The sequence below is a fragment of the Syngnathoides biaculeatus genome, chromosome 8, assembly GCF_019802595.1.
Source record: "Syngnathoides biaculeatus isolate LvHL_M chromosome 8, ASM1980259v1, whole genome shotgun sequence".
NCBI classification, from domain to species: Eukaryota; Metazoa; Chordata; class Actinopteri; order Syngnathiformes; family Syngnathidae; genus Syngnathoides; species Syngnathoides biaculeatus.
In genome coordinates, this window is record NC_084647.1 from 16683925 (window position 1) to 16699719 (window position 15795).

A 15795-nucleotide genomic window follows, 5' to 3' on the forward strand; every position below is an offset into this window, starting at 1 on the left:
AGAGGATAAAGAATATATTCCTGTCAGTATTGTTGTTTTGTCCATCACGTGTTCCTGCACTTTTGTGTTGTTCCATGGGCTAAGTCATTGTTGCTAATATTATTAGCCTGTCTATTCCGTTTTGTATCAGGTGTTAGCATGGAGCTAGTCATTGTGTTTTGAATACACAATGCGTAACTCTCTTTCTCCTTTTAGTTTGATAGAAAACTTGGACTGGAAGGGGTGAAAAACATCTTAAAGCCTCTTTTCTTAATTAATAATTTGCTATCTGCCAAACTACTTCTTGTGCAGTGAGTTTTTTTTGCCACAATTTAGTGGCCGTATGATTATCTCAATGTTTTGCTTGCAAGTCAAAGAAAAAAATGGCTGAGGGAAGTTTCATACCTCAAAACGCTCGATAGTCAAGTCACTCGTAAATCAAGGTACTACAGTACTATCATTTCCTAAATACTTAATTTTCTTAATTACATATGACATATCTTTATTTGGGCCTTTAGTGTACTTTCCCAAGACCATAATTTCATTATTTCAATGCGACATCACCCTGGCTTAGTTCCTGCGTGTCGGTTATGAGGTTGCGGTAGATTCCGTAAGAAGATAGGCACAATGCGCCGCTGGAATGCTTTCGTCTAGACGTCTAGCGAGGAAGTAAACACTGGAGTCGAATCCACGGTGGGGTGGAGGGAGGGGGGGGAGATTATGTCCCACGCCGAACAACATGCCATCACTCATTTACTGTATTTTTTTCTTAACTTGTCAAGTGATTCATTCAGTGAATGAAACAGGTGCTTGTGCCCCGCCCGAAGAACTAATCCAAGTGGCGTGACGCCATCGCCCGCCGCTTAAAAAAGCGACTCTACCTGAGTGTGGGGGCTGGGGAGGGCAAATCCCGGGAGACATTTATGAAGACCTCTCAAGTGTGCTGCTGAATTGTGCTCTTTGTGAGTTTAAGATGGAGTGGATTTGTTTGGGGGAGCGAGGGGGGGGGGGTGTATAGGCAAAGGGCTGTGTGTTTAACGTGGTTGTATGGCGCCACGCTGCCACTCCCACTGTGAGACAGTGTGACAGTGTGAGCGTGGCCCGGATCTTGACGACGACTGAACATGGCAGGATGTGGACTTTAATCCGGGTGTGAGGAGACTGTTGTTGTTTGCTCGCAAAACAGACGAAGGCGCAGGTTCTACTTGGGCGTCACGCCTGAACGTGCGGTGCCAAGGTCGTAAATGGGAAATTAGAAAATTTAGCCCTCAAAGACAGTTTCACTCAGTAATTTGAAATTTAGCACCTGTAGACACATAAAGTTTCAAGAAGACAAAGAAAATTTGAAATGTTTGGTTCAAGTGGCTAGTTTTTGGTCATTTTGTCAATTCAGCAAGAATTTGCACGCATTACTTAATATACTTTTACTGACGATGAAATGTTATGCGTGATCAAATTTGGAGATAAACGATAAATTTAGGCGGCACGGTGGTTTCGCAGTTCTGAGGTCCCAGGTTCAATTCCGGCCCCGCCTGTGTGGAGTTTGCATGTTCTCCCAGTGCCTGCTTGGGTTTCCTCCGGGCACTCCGCTTTCCTCCCACCTTCCAAAAACCATGCAACATTAATTGGACAATCTAAATTGCCCCAAGGTGTGATTGTGAGTGCGGCTGTTTGTCTCCATGTGCCCTGCGATTGGCTGGCAACCACTTCAGGGTGTACCCCGCCTCCTGCCCGTTGACTGCTGGGATAGGCTCCAGCACTCCCGCGACCCTCGTGAGGATACGTGGCTAAGAAAATGGATGGATGGATGGAAGATTAATTCCCTTTTTCTGGTGAGGTGAGGAGCTTCATTTCGACGCAAGAATTCCTTTGTCGCGTTGTTGTGGTATCTATAAGCAATTACAGTACAATAAACCTTTGAAGTCGGGGGTGTCAATTACAGACTTGGGAATGCATCGAAGGTGATTTTGCCTCCCTGAGGTGCTGACAATTCGTGGAGACACGCTGAGTGGCCTTCCCAAATGTTGTTGTTGCTGCTGCTGACTAAATTAGCATTCTCCACCCAGCAAAACTCTTATTTGGTCACTTCCTGGGCCTCGCCTGACTCTGTGTGTCCAGGCACACTGGCCGAGTTGTTCTGGAGCGGGGTGGATCCCAAATTAAGAAAAAAAAACAAAAAAAAAAAACAACACAAGCACTATTTTTATAAGCGCTCCCTCACCCGAGCGTGCTCCTTACTCACTTGCTGGGCATTCCGGCGGTATTTATATTTCCTTCCCTGCTGACGAGCCTTCACACAGACTCTGGATTCAGCTCTGCAAGGTAGGCAGGACTCCCACTGCCTCCCCACCATTGGCCAACCTTCAGGTCACGTGACCACTCCTGCCCCCTCGGCCTTTGTGCCGTCCCACTCCGCTCACTCTAGGATTTTTGCACCTCTGTGTGAAGTTTTCTCTCTGTGTGTGTACCAGGCACTCTTGTTCTGCTCGGCATTTTTTTTGCCCCCCTTGGAAAATGTTTCGAGGACTCCCGGAGTCCTCGGGCAGCGAGTGTCTTGGTAGCATGACCCCGGAGAGCCGGGACATCTACCTGAGGATGGACCACCGCTGTAGGCGCTCCGGGTACAGGCTGGGACGGATCATTGCCAGGCAGCAACTCCTCAAGAGGATTGCCGGAGGTAAGGGGGGGGGGGTAGCGGGAGGAAAGCCACAGTCGAGCGAGGGAATTCTGGGAATTGGTCCCAGATGGCAAAAAGGTGGCCTACTGTTTGACCGTTGTCACATTTAGTTTTTGCAACTACGTCATTTGTTCCGCTTAAGTGATTCATTGGTATCGTTCCAGCGCTTTCAATCGTACTCCCGGTTCAAGATCTATTTCCTGTCATGTGGATTATATTACAGTGTACACATGTTATAACGTTATACAACGTCAGTTGTTGCAGTTCCACTCGCGTCCCGTACGCGTCGTCGTCCTGCCCCCAAACTGTTTCCGACTGTCACAACAAATCAAAAAGAAGAAGCCGTTTCTGTGTCAGTGGACCAGGAATCTAATGCTGATAACGTAATACATAATGTGAACAATAAACCTGTGCGTGTAAAGTACAATTTATAACTGAGTAATTCAAATACAATTTATACATACAACAGTCAGTGCGGTTCCACTTTTTTACTTTACTGCAACACAAAGCAAAAAAGTAAAAAAACAATCCGAGCAGTGTCACAGAACTGAACTAAATTGGCGCACCCATAACTGAAGATGACACCGTACTTGCTTGAAACTTTAAGAGGCAGCAGACCTTCAATGTTAGAGCTCCTTGTGAATTTCCATCAATTCCAACAAATTCTCATGAATTTGCATATGAAAAATTCCGACTTTAAAGATGCTTTTGCGCCCCTGTCCAGAAAGGCGAATGCTTAAAAAAATATTAGGCTATGTGCTGAAAAATAAGTCTTAATTCTCAGAATGAGGAGGGAGGGGTGCGTCCTAAGTTGTGTTCCTTTCCACATCAGCTGATTGTCCCCGGTAAAAGGTCGCCTCCGGTCGAGCGTGCCGGCGCGGGAGTGTGTGTCGACAAACTTGACCTTCAGCCGTCGAAAGGGGTGTTGCGGGCGCAGTAAATATTTCCTATTGACTGACAATAGGGAGGCAGATAAGTCGGCGTTATGTAACGAGGCGGGAAGCCACTCGCCGTAAACGCTGATGAGATAACGCCGACGCTTTTACGAGGCCCCCGGCACCAGATCCCACGTGTCTTTGGGCTTCTTTTTAATTTTTTTTTCTTACTTGTTTTTTCGCATTTCGATTTATGTAACTTTTAATTACGACCGTTGAAGAAAAAAAAAAAGCCAGCGTTCTTCGTCCTTGCGGTATGATCGACTTCACTCTGGGAAGGGTGTACCAACTATATGGATTATTTCAAGTTTTGTTAGTTTCTGTTGTGCAATATGGATTTGTGAGATGAGTGCTTATATTTTGCTTGACCTGCCGTGCAGTGGAGGTTTTTTTTTTGTTTGTTTTTTTCTTACTGTTTTTATTTTTAGTTGCTCTGTTGATTTCTACAGTACAAGGTGACAGTGGTCAGAAATGAATGATTGCCAACAGGAGCCATTGCGTTAATCACGTCATCCAGACGTCCCGTGCATTTTATATGACTGTGTTTTTGCGGTATGGGTTATATTTCTCTTTTTTTTTTTTGTTATAGTTGAACCTTCTTACCCACATAACCTTTTAACTGTAACTTTAACATAGACTAGGTAGTATGTGAATTGTATACCTTATGTGTTGACTTTGTTTATTTGATTGTTTTTTTTTTTTGACTATCTGGAGCCCTTTGGGGAACACAAAATTGTCCGACCTGTCGGTCGGTCCCAAGCCCGGGTGGCGTCAGGAAAGTCATCCGGCGTAAAACTGTGCCAGATGTATATGAGCGTTCAACAAACGAATTCCATAACGGATGGGTGGTGGGGAAAGAGTGAAGCTCCAGGGAGAAGAGATAGCGAGGGTGGACGACTTCAAATATTTGGGGTCAACAATACAGAGCAATGGAGAGTGTGGTAAGGAAGTGAAGAAAAGCAGAACTGGAGGTAGCAGAAATGAAGATGTTGAGGTTCTTGCTTGGTGTGAACAGGTTGGGTAGGATTAGAAATGAGCTCATTAGAGGGACAGCCAAAGTTGGATGTTTTGGAGACAAGACAAGAGAGTGGAGACTTCGGTGGTTTGGATATGTCCAGAGGTGAGAGAGTAAGTACATTGGTAGAAGTGTTCTGAGGATGGAGCTGCCAGGCAAAAGAGCGAAAGGAAGGCCAAAAAAAAGGTTGATGGATGTTGTGAGGGAGGACATGAGGACAAGTGGGTGGTAGAGAGGAGAATGGACGAGATAGGCTTCGATGGAAAAAGATGACACGCAGTGGCGACCCCTAATCGGGACAAGCTAAAAGGAAAAGTTTATTTCTATTGTGCAAGGTGGCTAGTATGACAATTCCAGTTGCTCTTCCATCGAGAGAAGCCATCCCGTAATCACGACGCATACAATGATCTGATCACCCGTGACCAAATTTAGCGTGCCGTGAACTTTCTCAGTTGTAGAATACTTCTATTTGTTCTGTTAATTTATAATGTACATGTATGCGGTTATTGTCTTTAAACAGCAAGAGAATGGGTCACACTGTAAAATGACACGTACATTGTGTGCATATGTTTCCACAGAGCGGACTATTTTATGACTCTGCGGCTTGAACAACTGTGCGGTAACGTTTTTAGACTGTTTTTAGGGGGGGTGATTTCTAATGTGCAATATGGCGGTTACTGTGACTAACTGGTGAGAGGAGTGAACGCATTAATCATGGAATGTACCCAGGCAGTGCTTATGTGGTTTAAATGTCACCTACAATGGACTTTCTTTGACTGTGGGTTGTTTTTCTTGTCATTCTGTGTATTTCTATTGTGCGTGAAAGCCAGTTGTCATGCCTTAAAGCTGCCAAAGGGACGAATAGCTCCACATTTGTCTGACATTTCTACATCCTGCCAATGGAACGCATCCCAGTGTTTTAGTCCAAATGGCCGCATTCTTTCCAGTCACGCTCAGCAGCTCCGGTGAGTCAGGCGCCTCACGTGGATTGCCGCCATGTTGGCCCCGAGTTGCTTTTTTTTACGGGCGCACGTTTTGCCATCCGCCATTTCCGAGGCATGCGCCGTCATGTAAACCTCAAACGCTTTCGGATCACGGCCGTCTGCTTTTGAGGGCAAACCTACAATTTGGGGTCCGCTCTGATGTCGGTTCTGTTATCTTAAGTTAAGTCGGTTTAGCTTTACTCCTGAGTTTTTGTAAGCTTTGTCAAAAAGAGAAATAATTCCATTTTGTAATTTGCTCTAGTTATTCCAATCAGTGTTATGTCATCACATGTTTATTATGATGATGGGAAAATGATCCAATTTCACTTTATTGGTTCATACTATTGGTAGACCAGCCTCTTCTCTTGTGTTGTTCAGTGCTAGCATCTGTGCTAATGCTACCATGTAGAGTAAGGAGTGCTTGCATATGTACTGTGCCGTACTTTGGGTCCATTAGACTGCATAGTTGTAAGGAAAGTACTTTAGTAAATGCAGTAACTATTCCTCAACGTGACTTTAATGATGTATTTTGACTGTTTTATAGCAAAAGTATTGCTTGTTTGAAACTGCCTAGCATGATTCCAAAATGGTTTCCTGGCAGTCTTTCAAATAATAATTTTTTGAAAAATGCAATCTGGAAATGAAGAATGTTTTACTGTGTTGCTGCTATGGTAACACCCGGCCGTATGGCTGCCCTTTCTTTGTTTATTGCGTAAATATATTATTTTAAAGTTGAACGTCTGCCATATAAGGTGTAGCCAATTTAACTTTTCTAAGCTTATTCGATAGATTTCATAATTCTCTCCTGTGGTCAGGTTTTCAACAATACATATTGTCACGTGCAACATTTATCACCGCCCCCCCCCCTCCAAAAAAGGATTTTCGTTATCTGTTATACTCGAATGGCAGCATTACAGCCTCAAGCGAATCACATCTCGCCTGCTTTCGCCCGGCCTCACCTGGCGTGATGAAATGCCGCAGATAACGGCGCGTATTTCGAGAGGGCGACTGCAGCAGTGTGTAAAGTTATGGCGCATAGATCGGCATAAATAGCGGCGGCTCCTGCATTCCTGCCTGCTGTTGACACAGCAGGTTAAAAGTGAGCGAGTGGTGAGAAGGCGGGGGGGGGCGACTTTGGCCCCTCCCCAAACCTCCACCGACAAATTCCAGCCAAGCATGCGAGGTCGGAATTTCTGACATTAAAAAAATAAATATATATACATAGTGTACATATTTTTGCACGTTGAGCTAAGGCACAGGTGTCAAACTCAAGGCCCGAGGGCCAGATCCGGCCTCACACGTGAGTTTATGTGGCCTGCAAAGGCAAATCATGTGTGTCAACGTCCATATAACCCAATCTGTAGCAAAATTTTAAATTGATGACACAATTAAAGATTTTGATGATTTTCCAGTCAGAACAGCCCTTTGAGCGAAAAGATACCTACAAAAAATGAGTTTAACACCCTTTAGCTAAGGAGTCAGCTGCAGGACGGCTGTGGCATAAGCAGTGTACAAAGAACACAGATTTGAAAAGCGGGATCTGTACTTTTGAGAAAATTGGCCCGTTTCTTTATTCATCCTCCACAGATGATGATATGAGGTAATTAAAAAAATAATAATTTAAATAGGGAGGCCGGTGGGCAACGGAATGGGAATGTGTCCATGGTTTTCATTTCCTGAGTCAAAGTTTTCGCTACTTGCGGAGTGGCTGGTCCTCATCCTTTCCCCGTGCAGTTCTACCTAGTGAGCGAGTGTTTGTGGTTTTTTGGCCTTGATGGACCTCCACTCTGTCAAATTTGAGAAGCACTTGAGCGTTGGAGCAAATATGGAGCCCAATTTGTGCCCTCGTGCTAAGCAAGTGTTTAGAACGCTTTTTTGAAATTCCCCTCAAAGGCGCATTGGCGTGCAACCCGAATACAGAAACTCGGAACCCAGCGACGAGGCAGCACTGTTGTTGTTTGCTGGCTTCCCAAGAGCCTGTTGAATCTTTTATTCATGAACGGGTAGCTTTATGTCCTGGTTGTTGTGATGCAGATTCTTTTTGTCTGCTAACTTCTGAGGGGTAGTAAATAGTGACCGGGGGTCAAAAAAGGAGGCATTTTGACAACATGATTAGCTTGTGCACTCTCATCCGCCGCCGCGGTCTCCGCACTTCAAATGCATGAGCTTGTCTTTCGTGAGCCCCCCCCCGAGGATGCAAATTTGAGTTCACCCCACCTAAAAAGTTACCCGCAGCAACCTTTAAGATGTTCTCGCTGCACGTTTGAGAGGGTTTTGATCACCGCTAACCCTCAAGCCAAAATGCATTAACGAAGCAGCAATTCTCGAACTTTTTACGCCAAGTACTACAACAAAAAATATGAAGCGCTCCGAATACCACTGTCATAAGCAATATTAAAATTTGGTAGTCTCAAAGGTGTAAGTGGTTCTCAAAATGTTTTCCATCCTAATAAGAATATTTCAAATTTCTCTGTAAATGGTTGCATTTTGCATTACTAACACTTCGCTTATATTTCTGGGGGGGGACGGTGATAGTTGTCACTCGGTTGTGAGACCCGCTGGTCCAGTGAAGGGTCAGCGGTTCGACTCCTGGCTCCGACTGTCCACTCTGAAATTGTTCATGGGCAAGTTTTGGAACCCTGAGCGGCTCCCAGTGGGCCTGGCAGCTCATTGGATGGCAGCACCTGCCCGCTGGCATACGAGTGCTAGTGTTAATGTGAGCCCATTCCCTGAATTTAATAAAGTTGGCCAACTTGGTTTTAGCCAGACAGTTTAAGGCAGATTCCAAGGCTCAGACAGATTGTGATTCCAAGGAACCTCTTCTTCTTAAATTAGGAATATAGGCAATTATAATTTTTTTTTTTAGGGTTGGCTGTCAATTACTTGTGTTTTCTTTACTTGGCCAACAACACAAATAGCAGGAATTTACTTCAATTGTCGTTGACTGACACTTTCATCAGACATCACAATTATGCTGTTGATTAATGTAAATAAAACATTCATTTGTTTTGGTAATAATGCCAAATAAAGAGATTTACCTAAACCCCAAGAAGGTTTGAATACTTCTTGACCGGCAGATTAAATTTTCTTGTACTCGAAATCCATTCCTCTCTCCAAGCCACGTGAATCCTCGAATATTATTGACTCCTGTTTTGGCCCTGTAGGGGGCGCTGGAGCGCAGCTTGTTGGGTGACAGTTCAACATGTGCTCGCTAATCTTTGATTTGAGTGCACATTTCACAAATGCGCACGCTGAACTGTCACAGGGGACACGTGGTCACACATTAACTCGGACACAATCAGGGTGGGGAAAAAAAAGTTGTGCGTTTTGGAATTTTGCCATTGCAAATATTAGAAAATACCACAGGGACTGACTTTCTTCCCTTTAGACTAAATTGCCACAATAACATATTTTGCTCTATGTTTCCGCGCTTATCTTATGCAACTGGTTTATCACCAGTGGTGAGGAGTAAGTAAATACACAACTTTACTACTGTTCTTACAGTAAATGGATTTTTTTAAGTATCTGTACTTTGAGTATTTGCAGTATTTTACTTTTACTCCCAACATTTGCAAACTATAAATACATGTACAAATACAAATACTGCAGTACATTCAACTGCTTATTTTGTCAAAATAGGCATGTTATGTTTCACAACAGCCACATGTAATGGCATAGTATTAAAAAATATATATATCGAGAGAGTCCATTGCAGAGTTGGGGCTTTTGTTTATTTACAGTAACTAAAAGAGCTCAATAAGTTGTGCTTTTATCACAATAGTATCTACAGTTTTTACCTTGATACCTTTATTTTTTTTTTTTTTATTCTGCAAGGAAAAGTTTGGTTTATTATTTTTTGATGCATGTATTATGGCAAATAATTTCTTAATCCAATGGGCCTGAAAAACAGTGACTGCTACTAAACATGGGGAAAAAAATCACAAAAAGTTAATTCCAGAATTTATTTAAATGTCACAATCAAGTTAAAAGAACTTGTTGGCGGTTAGGTGGGCCTGGAATGGATTAATGGCCTTTCCGTTCATCTCTATGGCAAACGTTATTTATATTTGTGTTTTTTTGGGGGGGTTGTTTTTCAAAATTCCAAATTGAAATGAAAGTTGATTTGAGACACGAATGATTTGATTCACATAAAGTCATGAACAAATTAAAGTGGTATGTCAAGGCATCACTGTGACGTACGATGACTTTCAATGAGCTTTGCTGCCCCCATGCGGTAGAGAGGAGGATTGTATCACGTGCGGCGCCTTCCCCAACGGCGGCCTTGTGGCGCTTAATGAAGCGGCCGCATTGGGTTTTTTTTTAATGGCGTTCCCGGGAGGGCTTTCTCACGGTGGGGGCCCTTGTTCTGACGCGGCCGTCCACCCCGACAGCTCCCGCCTCAATCTCCGGCTCCCCTTTGACTCTTGCCCAAAGAGGGAGGCCACCCGACGCTGCCCCATCTGGGCCCGGGTCCAAATGTGATGGACCTAATGAAGAAGACGTTTTTTTTTTTTCTTTTTCTTTTCTTTTTGGAGTGTTCCTCCCCGTCTTGTATGTTGCTGTCCTGTCTCCGAGTGCTAAGGGCTAAAGACAGCCGCCGTTGCACATAAAACCAATTTACAGTACAGCAGTAACTTGATTTAAGACGTCTGATTTGTTACATGAAGATGCTCGTAACTCAAATGACGTGTATTTTCGCAGTTGAAATCAAAAGAAATTCTGTTCCTCGCTTAAAAAAAAAAAACAGCAACTTGGGGAGGACTGGGGTAGCTAAGTAAGAAAAATATTGTTCTATAATGAAAAAAAATACAGTAATAACTATTAAACAAAATATGAATAACAGTATTTTGTATATGATTGTGTTTTATTCACTTTATTTTGACTTAATGGGGGGCATGCTGGATCAGCTGGTAAAACGTTGGCCTCACAGTTCTGAGGTCCTGAGTTCAATCCTGGACCCCCCTGTGTGGAGTTTGCATGTTTTCCCCGTGCCTGCGTGGGTTTTCTCCGGGCACTCCGGTTTCCTCCCACATCCCAAAAATGTGCAACATTAATTGGACACTCTAAATTGCCCATAGGTGTGATTGCGAGTGCAGCTGTTTGTCTCCATGTGCCCTGCGATTGGTTGGCAACCAGTTCAGGGTGTAGCCCGCCTCTGCCCGTTGACACCCGGGATAGGCTCCAGCACTCCCCGTGACCCGTGAGGATAAGTGGCTAAAAAAATGGATGGATTTTGACTTAATGTACTGTTTTTTTCTTGGGGTTTTTTTGTCTTTTGTACAAAGTGTTTCCTCACTTTTCAGCAGCTTCCTCACGTGTTCATGAATGATTGCCAATTATTGTCATTATACACTGTACAATGAAATAGGAGAGCGCCTGTGCCATTGCAAACATAAAAGCGAGGTAAAAATAAATAAATGTGTAAAATGGAATGTATAAAATGTACTGTGCAAGATGTTGAAACCAGAGTGCCTTCACATTAATATTCTTCCTGTGTTCCTGGACCGAGGTCTGCAGCTTTAAAATTGTTTTAATGCCCTTGGCTGGCGTAAAAAGCCTTTATGGACTCCTTCCGCTTCCCCTTATTACATATCGTAGAAATATTGCGCTCAACTTTAGCAAGTTGACGACATCCACACCTCGTGCATCTTTTTCTATGATTTCAAGCTCGAACTATTTCCCTGTACAAATAAATCATCAATATTTGTACGTTCACCACAAAGGTAAAAAATGTGACTTGCTGATGGTTGTGGTGAAGTTTGCTGTCGCCATCTTGTGGCCAGCACAGTCATACGTCAAATATTTTGTCGCAATGAGAAACAAAACAAACAAGGATGGCCTGTTGCATCAAGGTAGCAGAGTAGCAAATTTTTCTAGGCTCTGGTGAACAAAGGACAAACCTAAAAAATTCTGTTGTTATTCGGCTGTGTCAGAACAGCAAATGACAGTGTTTGTACGAGCTATTAAAGGGAGAGAGGAGGGAGCGTGGACGCAAAAGCGTGTCATTACGGGCGCGAAAACAGAGTTTTGCGACAACGCGGTCCCTCCGGCGCCTTACTGCAAGGAAGACGTGTGGGGACATCGGGGGTCACGTTCAGTAACTTGAGGATGTCTGCCAAAGGGGCCGCTCCAATTGAGCTTGAGCCCACCCGATGCGTCGTGTCTGCCGCGTTTGGGTGGCCTGAGTGCTGCGATCAGTCGAGGCCCGTGGAAGGAAGGAAGAAACAATGGACAAATACAGACTTACTTTACTTTAGTAGATTTTCGAAAACTGTACTTTCTACTCCTTACCTTGTTGAAATCGGATCGGGATGTTTTTTTCATGTACGCGGATGAAAATAGGGGTAAAGTCAACGGCAAGGTCACTGGTCTTGAGTGCTTGAGATTGCGACTCCAAGAATGATTTGTGCCGGGCTCAACATTTTTAAAAGTGGAAAAAAAATTCTACTTCTCACAATTATTCATCATGTTAGCAGCTTAATGAAGCCTTAATAGGAATGTGCTTGCCCAATGGTGCTTGGCTGATGACTGGTCGACTAAGTACTTGATTACCAATTTCCCCATTGTAGAACTAATAAAGCTAATCCTGTTTTATAGACTAGGCGGCATGGTGGAGCAGCTGGTAAAGCTTTGGCCTCACAGTTCTGAGGTCCTGGGTTCAATCCTGGACCCACCTGTCTGTTTGCAGGTTCTCCCCATGCCTACGTGGGTTTCCTCCAGGCACTCTGGTTTCCTCTCACATTCCAAAGACATGCAACATTAATTGGACACTTTAAATTGCCCCTAGGTGTGATTGTGAGTGCGGCTATTTGTCTCCATGTGCCCTGCGATTGGCTGGCAACCGGTTCAGGGTGTACCCCGCCTCCTGCCTGTTGACAGCTGGGATAGGCTCTAGCGCTCCCCGCAACCCATGTGAGGATAAGCAGTGAAGAAAATTGATATTTTATAGCTCAGTAGCAGATCCTATGTTTTAGATGTAAATATCGCCTAAAACTGGTTGATGTGACAGTCAAAATTGTGATCACAATTAATTGTGCAGCCCTATTTCAACACAGTTCCTTTTTACCAAGATGCTGCCAAAGGACTACTTTTATACTAAACCAGGATTCGGCTTAGGGACAAAAACAGGAATAGGTGCGTTTTTAACCACATTTTTTAGGAGAGATTCTGCGTGGGTGTGGGGGTGTGCAACTAGGTAGGGTCACTGTATCCTTTGTTTTGGCACGTGTGGGTTTAAAATGTGTAAAATATGTAAGAAATGCGACTAGAAATTAGCATCTGTGCACTCGAGGAGCACATAATGGTCTCTGCTGCTAAAACACCAAAAGTGATTCCTAGTCCGGCCTTTCGCACCCTCAGTTGTATACTGTGCACATTTTCAAAATCGCAGCTTAACCGGAATGCTGCATTTGACGCCATTTACAGTAACCCCCCCCCAACGCTGAGGGATCTTTACAATGGACAATGGCTGGTTGGGGAAAAACAGGACACAGTCATCCACTGTCTCGCTGGCAGTACGTATTCCACCTACGCCGAGTTATTTATTCATCTGCGGACAAAAGACAATAGTGGAAAAGGAGCGCAGCGATAAGGCCGCAAAGATCAACAAGACCCGCTCGGATCAGGGAGAATCCGCAAAATCCCCACTTGATGTTTTCGTCACTAAAGAAAGCAAATCCTTCACAGAGATCCCGGAGATGGCCGTCAAAAGGCTTTTCCCGCCGCAGAGCAGCTCGTCGGGAAAAGCCTCCGCGTCACATTATCGCGCCTGTCCCAGAAAACACAAGTGGGCGCATTTCGGGGGCTCAGCCGCTGTCGTTTTCCAGTAAAATGAGACCCTTACCGTATCAAGCCAAGGTTCGGGTTTCAAAGATGCGTTTCCAGCAAGGCTTCTGGGTCTCAAAGTAGACTTTTAGAGACACGCTTCACATTTCAAATTCTGGGTTTCAACTCGAGTTTTAAGTCATGATTTCAAAGTGGGGGATTAAGATGGGTCAAGCGAGGATGAAGGTTTCAGACTTACTGTAGGTCTGAAGCCATCGTTGGGTTTCACACTCGGTTTAGGAATGCAAACAAGCTTACAGAGTTTCAAAGTTAGGTTTAAAGTGACGTTTCAAACATGGGCTAGAGTTTCAAGGTCAGTTTGAGGTTTCAAACTTGTTTCAAATTGGGGTTTCAAGTCACATTTGGGGCTTCAACCAAGATTACGGTTTCAAAAACTGTTCTTTTCAAATCTGAGTTTCAATTTGGAGTCCGAGTTTGAAAGTTGGGATTCGAGTCACATTTAGGGTCTGAAACAGGAGGCAGGATTACAGAGGAGAGTTAGAAATTCCTAGGGTTGGTTTCAAAATGTAGTTCGGGTTTGAAAATTGGTTTTAGCTGATTTTCAAGCCTGGTCTAGGGTTTCAAAGATTTATTTTGGATCACAACTCTGTTTTAAAAAAGGGTTAGGGTTTCAAAGCAGTGTGTCAAATGTGGGTTTCTATTCAGGGTCAGGTTTTGAAATCAGGGTTTCACTTCTTCAAAAACAAGTTTTTCCATCAAATGTTAGTGTCGATTGATTCTAATTCGTGAACTGTAAACATGTGGAGTTCCTGTACCGTCGTAAAACGAGGACCACCCGGACTGTACTTTTGGTAGCGTGAGACTGTTTTTCGCTCCGTTATCGAACGTCATCCTTCACTATTAAACCCACAATGACAGCTCATCGATCAGCGTACCCGAGTGTCGGACATGGATTGACGCGGGGGCCTGCGCTGAACAAAACAGCGAATCAGTGTCACGCGTTGATTGACAGCTACATCATTTCCATTTTGCTTCCGTGGACGGTTCACGCCTGTCATCAGTCAGTGTAGCTTTTTCCAATTGCTCTGCAGTTTCTTTTTCTGGTCTGGTGGCTCAAATTACACAATGTTGTGTTTTTGATTGACGGTCATGTCGGCGGTTCGTCGCGATACCGTGACGTTCCGATTCGAATTTTGAGCCGCAGCCGACGTAGCTGCTGACGGTCGGCCACTCGTGCAAAGTAGTTGCGAGACAGTGCAGTTGCGTTCCGTCGTCTTGCTCGGTTAGCAGCAGCCACTGTCTTGATTCCACTCGATTTATTGTGCGCTCGACTTGACTTGCTTGATTTTTGCCACGGTATCTTGCGATTTTCCTGAAACTTGACAGTTCAGACTTGATACTTTTTAAGACTTACTCCAGCGTCTACAGTTTTGTTTAAATGGCAGGGGCACGTTTCCCGACTCGTACTGTTATCTCCGTTCTAAGCGGCAGCATTTTGCAATCGGGCCATGAGCGGCATTCTAGACACCACGGGGAGAGAGTCACCGGGTTGTTACCCCTGAAAGATGAAAGGGTCTTCTCTCTGGGTGTCCTTCAGGAGGTGAAGGAGAGTGTTACCACAGCTGTGCTGCTCTTGTTTGAATTCAATACGGGACACCAATGGGGGGGGGTGCGGCGGACAGCACTCGGCTGACTTTTGACCCGGCGTGCTTTGACGACGGTCAACAACAGCAGCTCCCAAGCTCGCGTGCTCGTGTTATTTACCCTCACACTAAGTGACTTGTTGCTGTGTGTGTGTGTGTGTGTGCGTCGTGGGGATCATAAAAAATGTTAATCTTCTTCAGCTTCACTGTTTATATCAAAGAGATGAATCATGTGGATTCTTTGAAGATGCAATCTGGTCTTGGTCAAAAGACATGAAAAGGCGCAGCCGATTATGACTTGTGCCTTTTGACGCTCAGTATCGAAGTCCCGGCACAGAAGAGCCGGCGTTTATCCATCTGCGGTTTTCACGCAGGGCCCACATGGCGAAGCGGGGAGCCAAAGAAATCCCCTGCATATTTCAGTCTCGTGCCATCCTTGATGAACTCAAATACGAATGTGGTTCATAGAAGTGATGCATCTCAGTTGAGAATCTTTGGATGTCGGGGAGGAGCTAAGTTTAGCCTGGGTTGTCTTCTCTGCTTGTGTGCATTCAAAATTAAATCACTTGAAAGTCATTTTTGTAAGGGTTTTTCAGACAAGTTTGAATAGAACTGTTTTGGGATCGCGGTTTGTCCATCACCGTTTAATGCACAGGTGTCAAACTCAAGGCCCGGGTGCCAGATCCGGCCCAGCACATGATTTTACATGGCCGACGAGGCCAAATCTACAGTGTCAATTTCCCCGATTCTTGTGAAAATCGGGACCAAAATTTCAAAT

The 15795-nt window shown here is 44.4% G+C and overlaps 1 protein-coding gene across 7 annotated transcripts in view; it reads left to right on the forward strand.

Annotated features, from left to right (window-relative positions):
• Nucleotides 1-15795, forward strand: part of stard13b (StAR related lipid transfer domain containing 13b) — a 72522-nt gene that overhangs the window by 37670 nt on the left and 19057 nt on the right. The window contains exon 1 of one of the 7 annotated variants that reach the window (XM_061827225.1): nucleotides 2391-2656. The exons of the other annotated variants lie outside the window; for them this stretch is intronic. Coding sequence (XP_061683209.1) covers nucleotides 2494-2656 — 163 coding nt within the window. The 5' untranslated portion in view covers nucleotides 2391-2493. Of the gene's footprint in view, nucleotides 1-2390; nucleotides 2657-15795 lie in introns of those variants that run through there. 7 annotated transcript variants of the gene reach the window in all.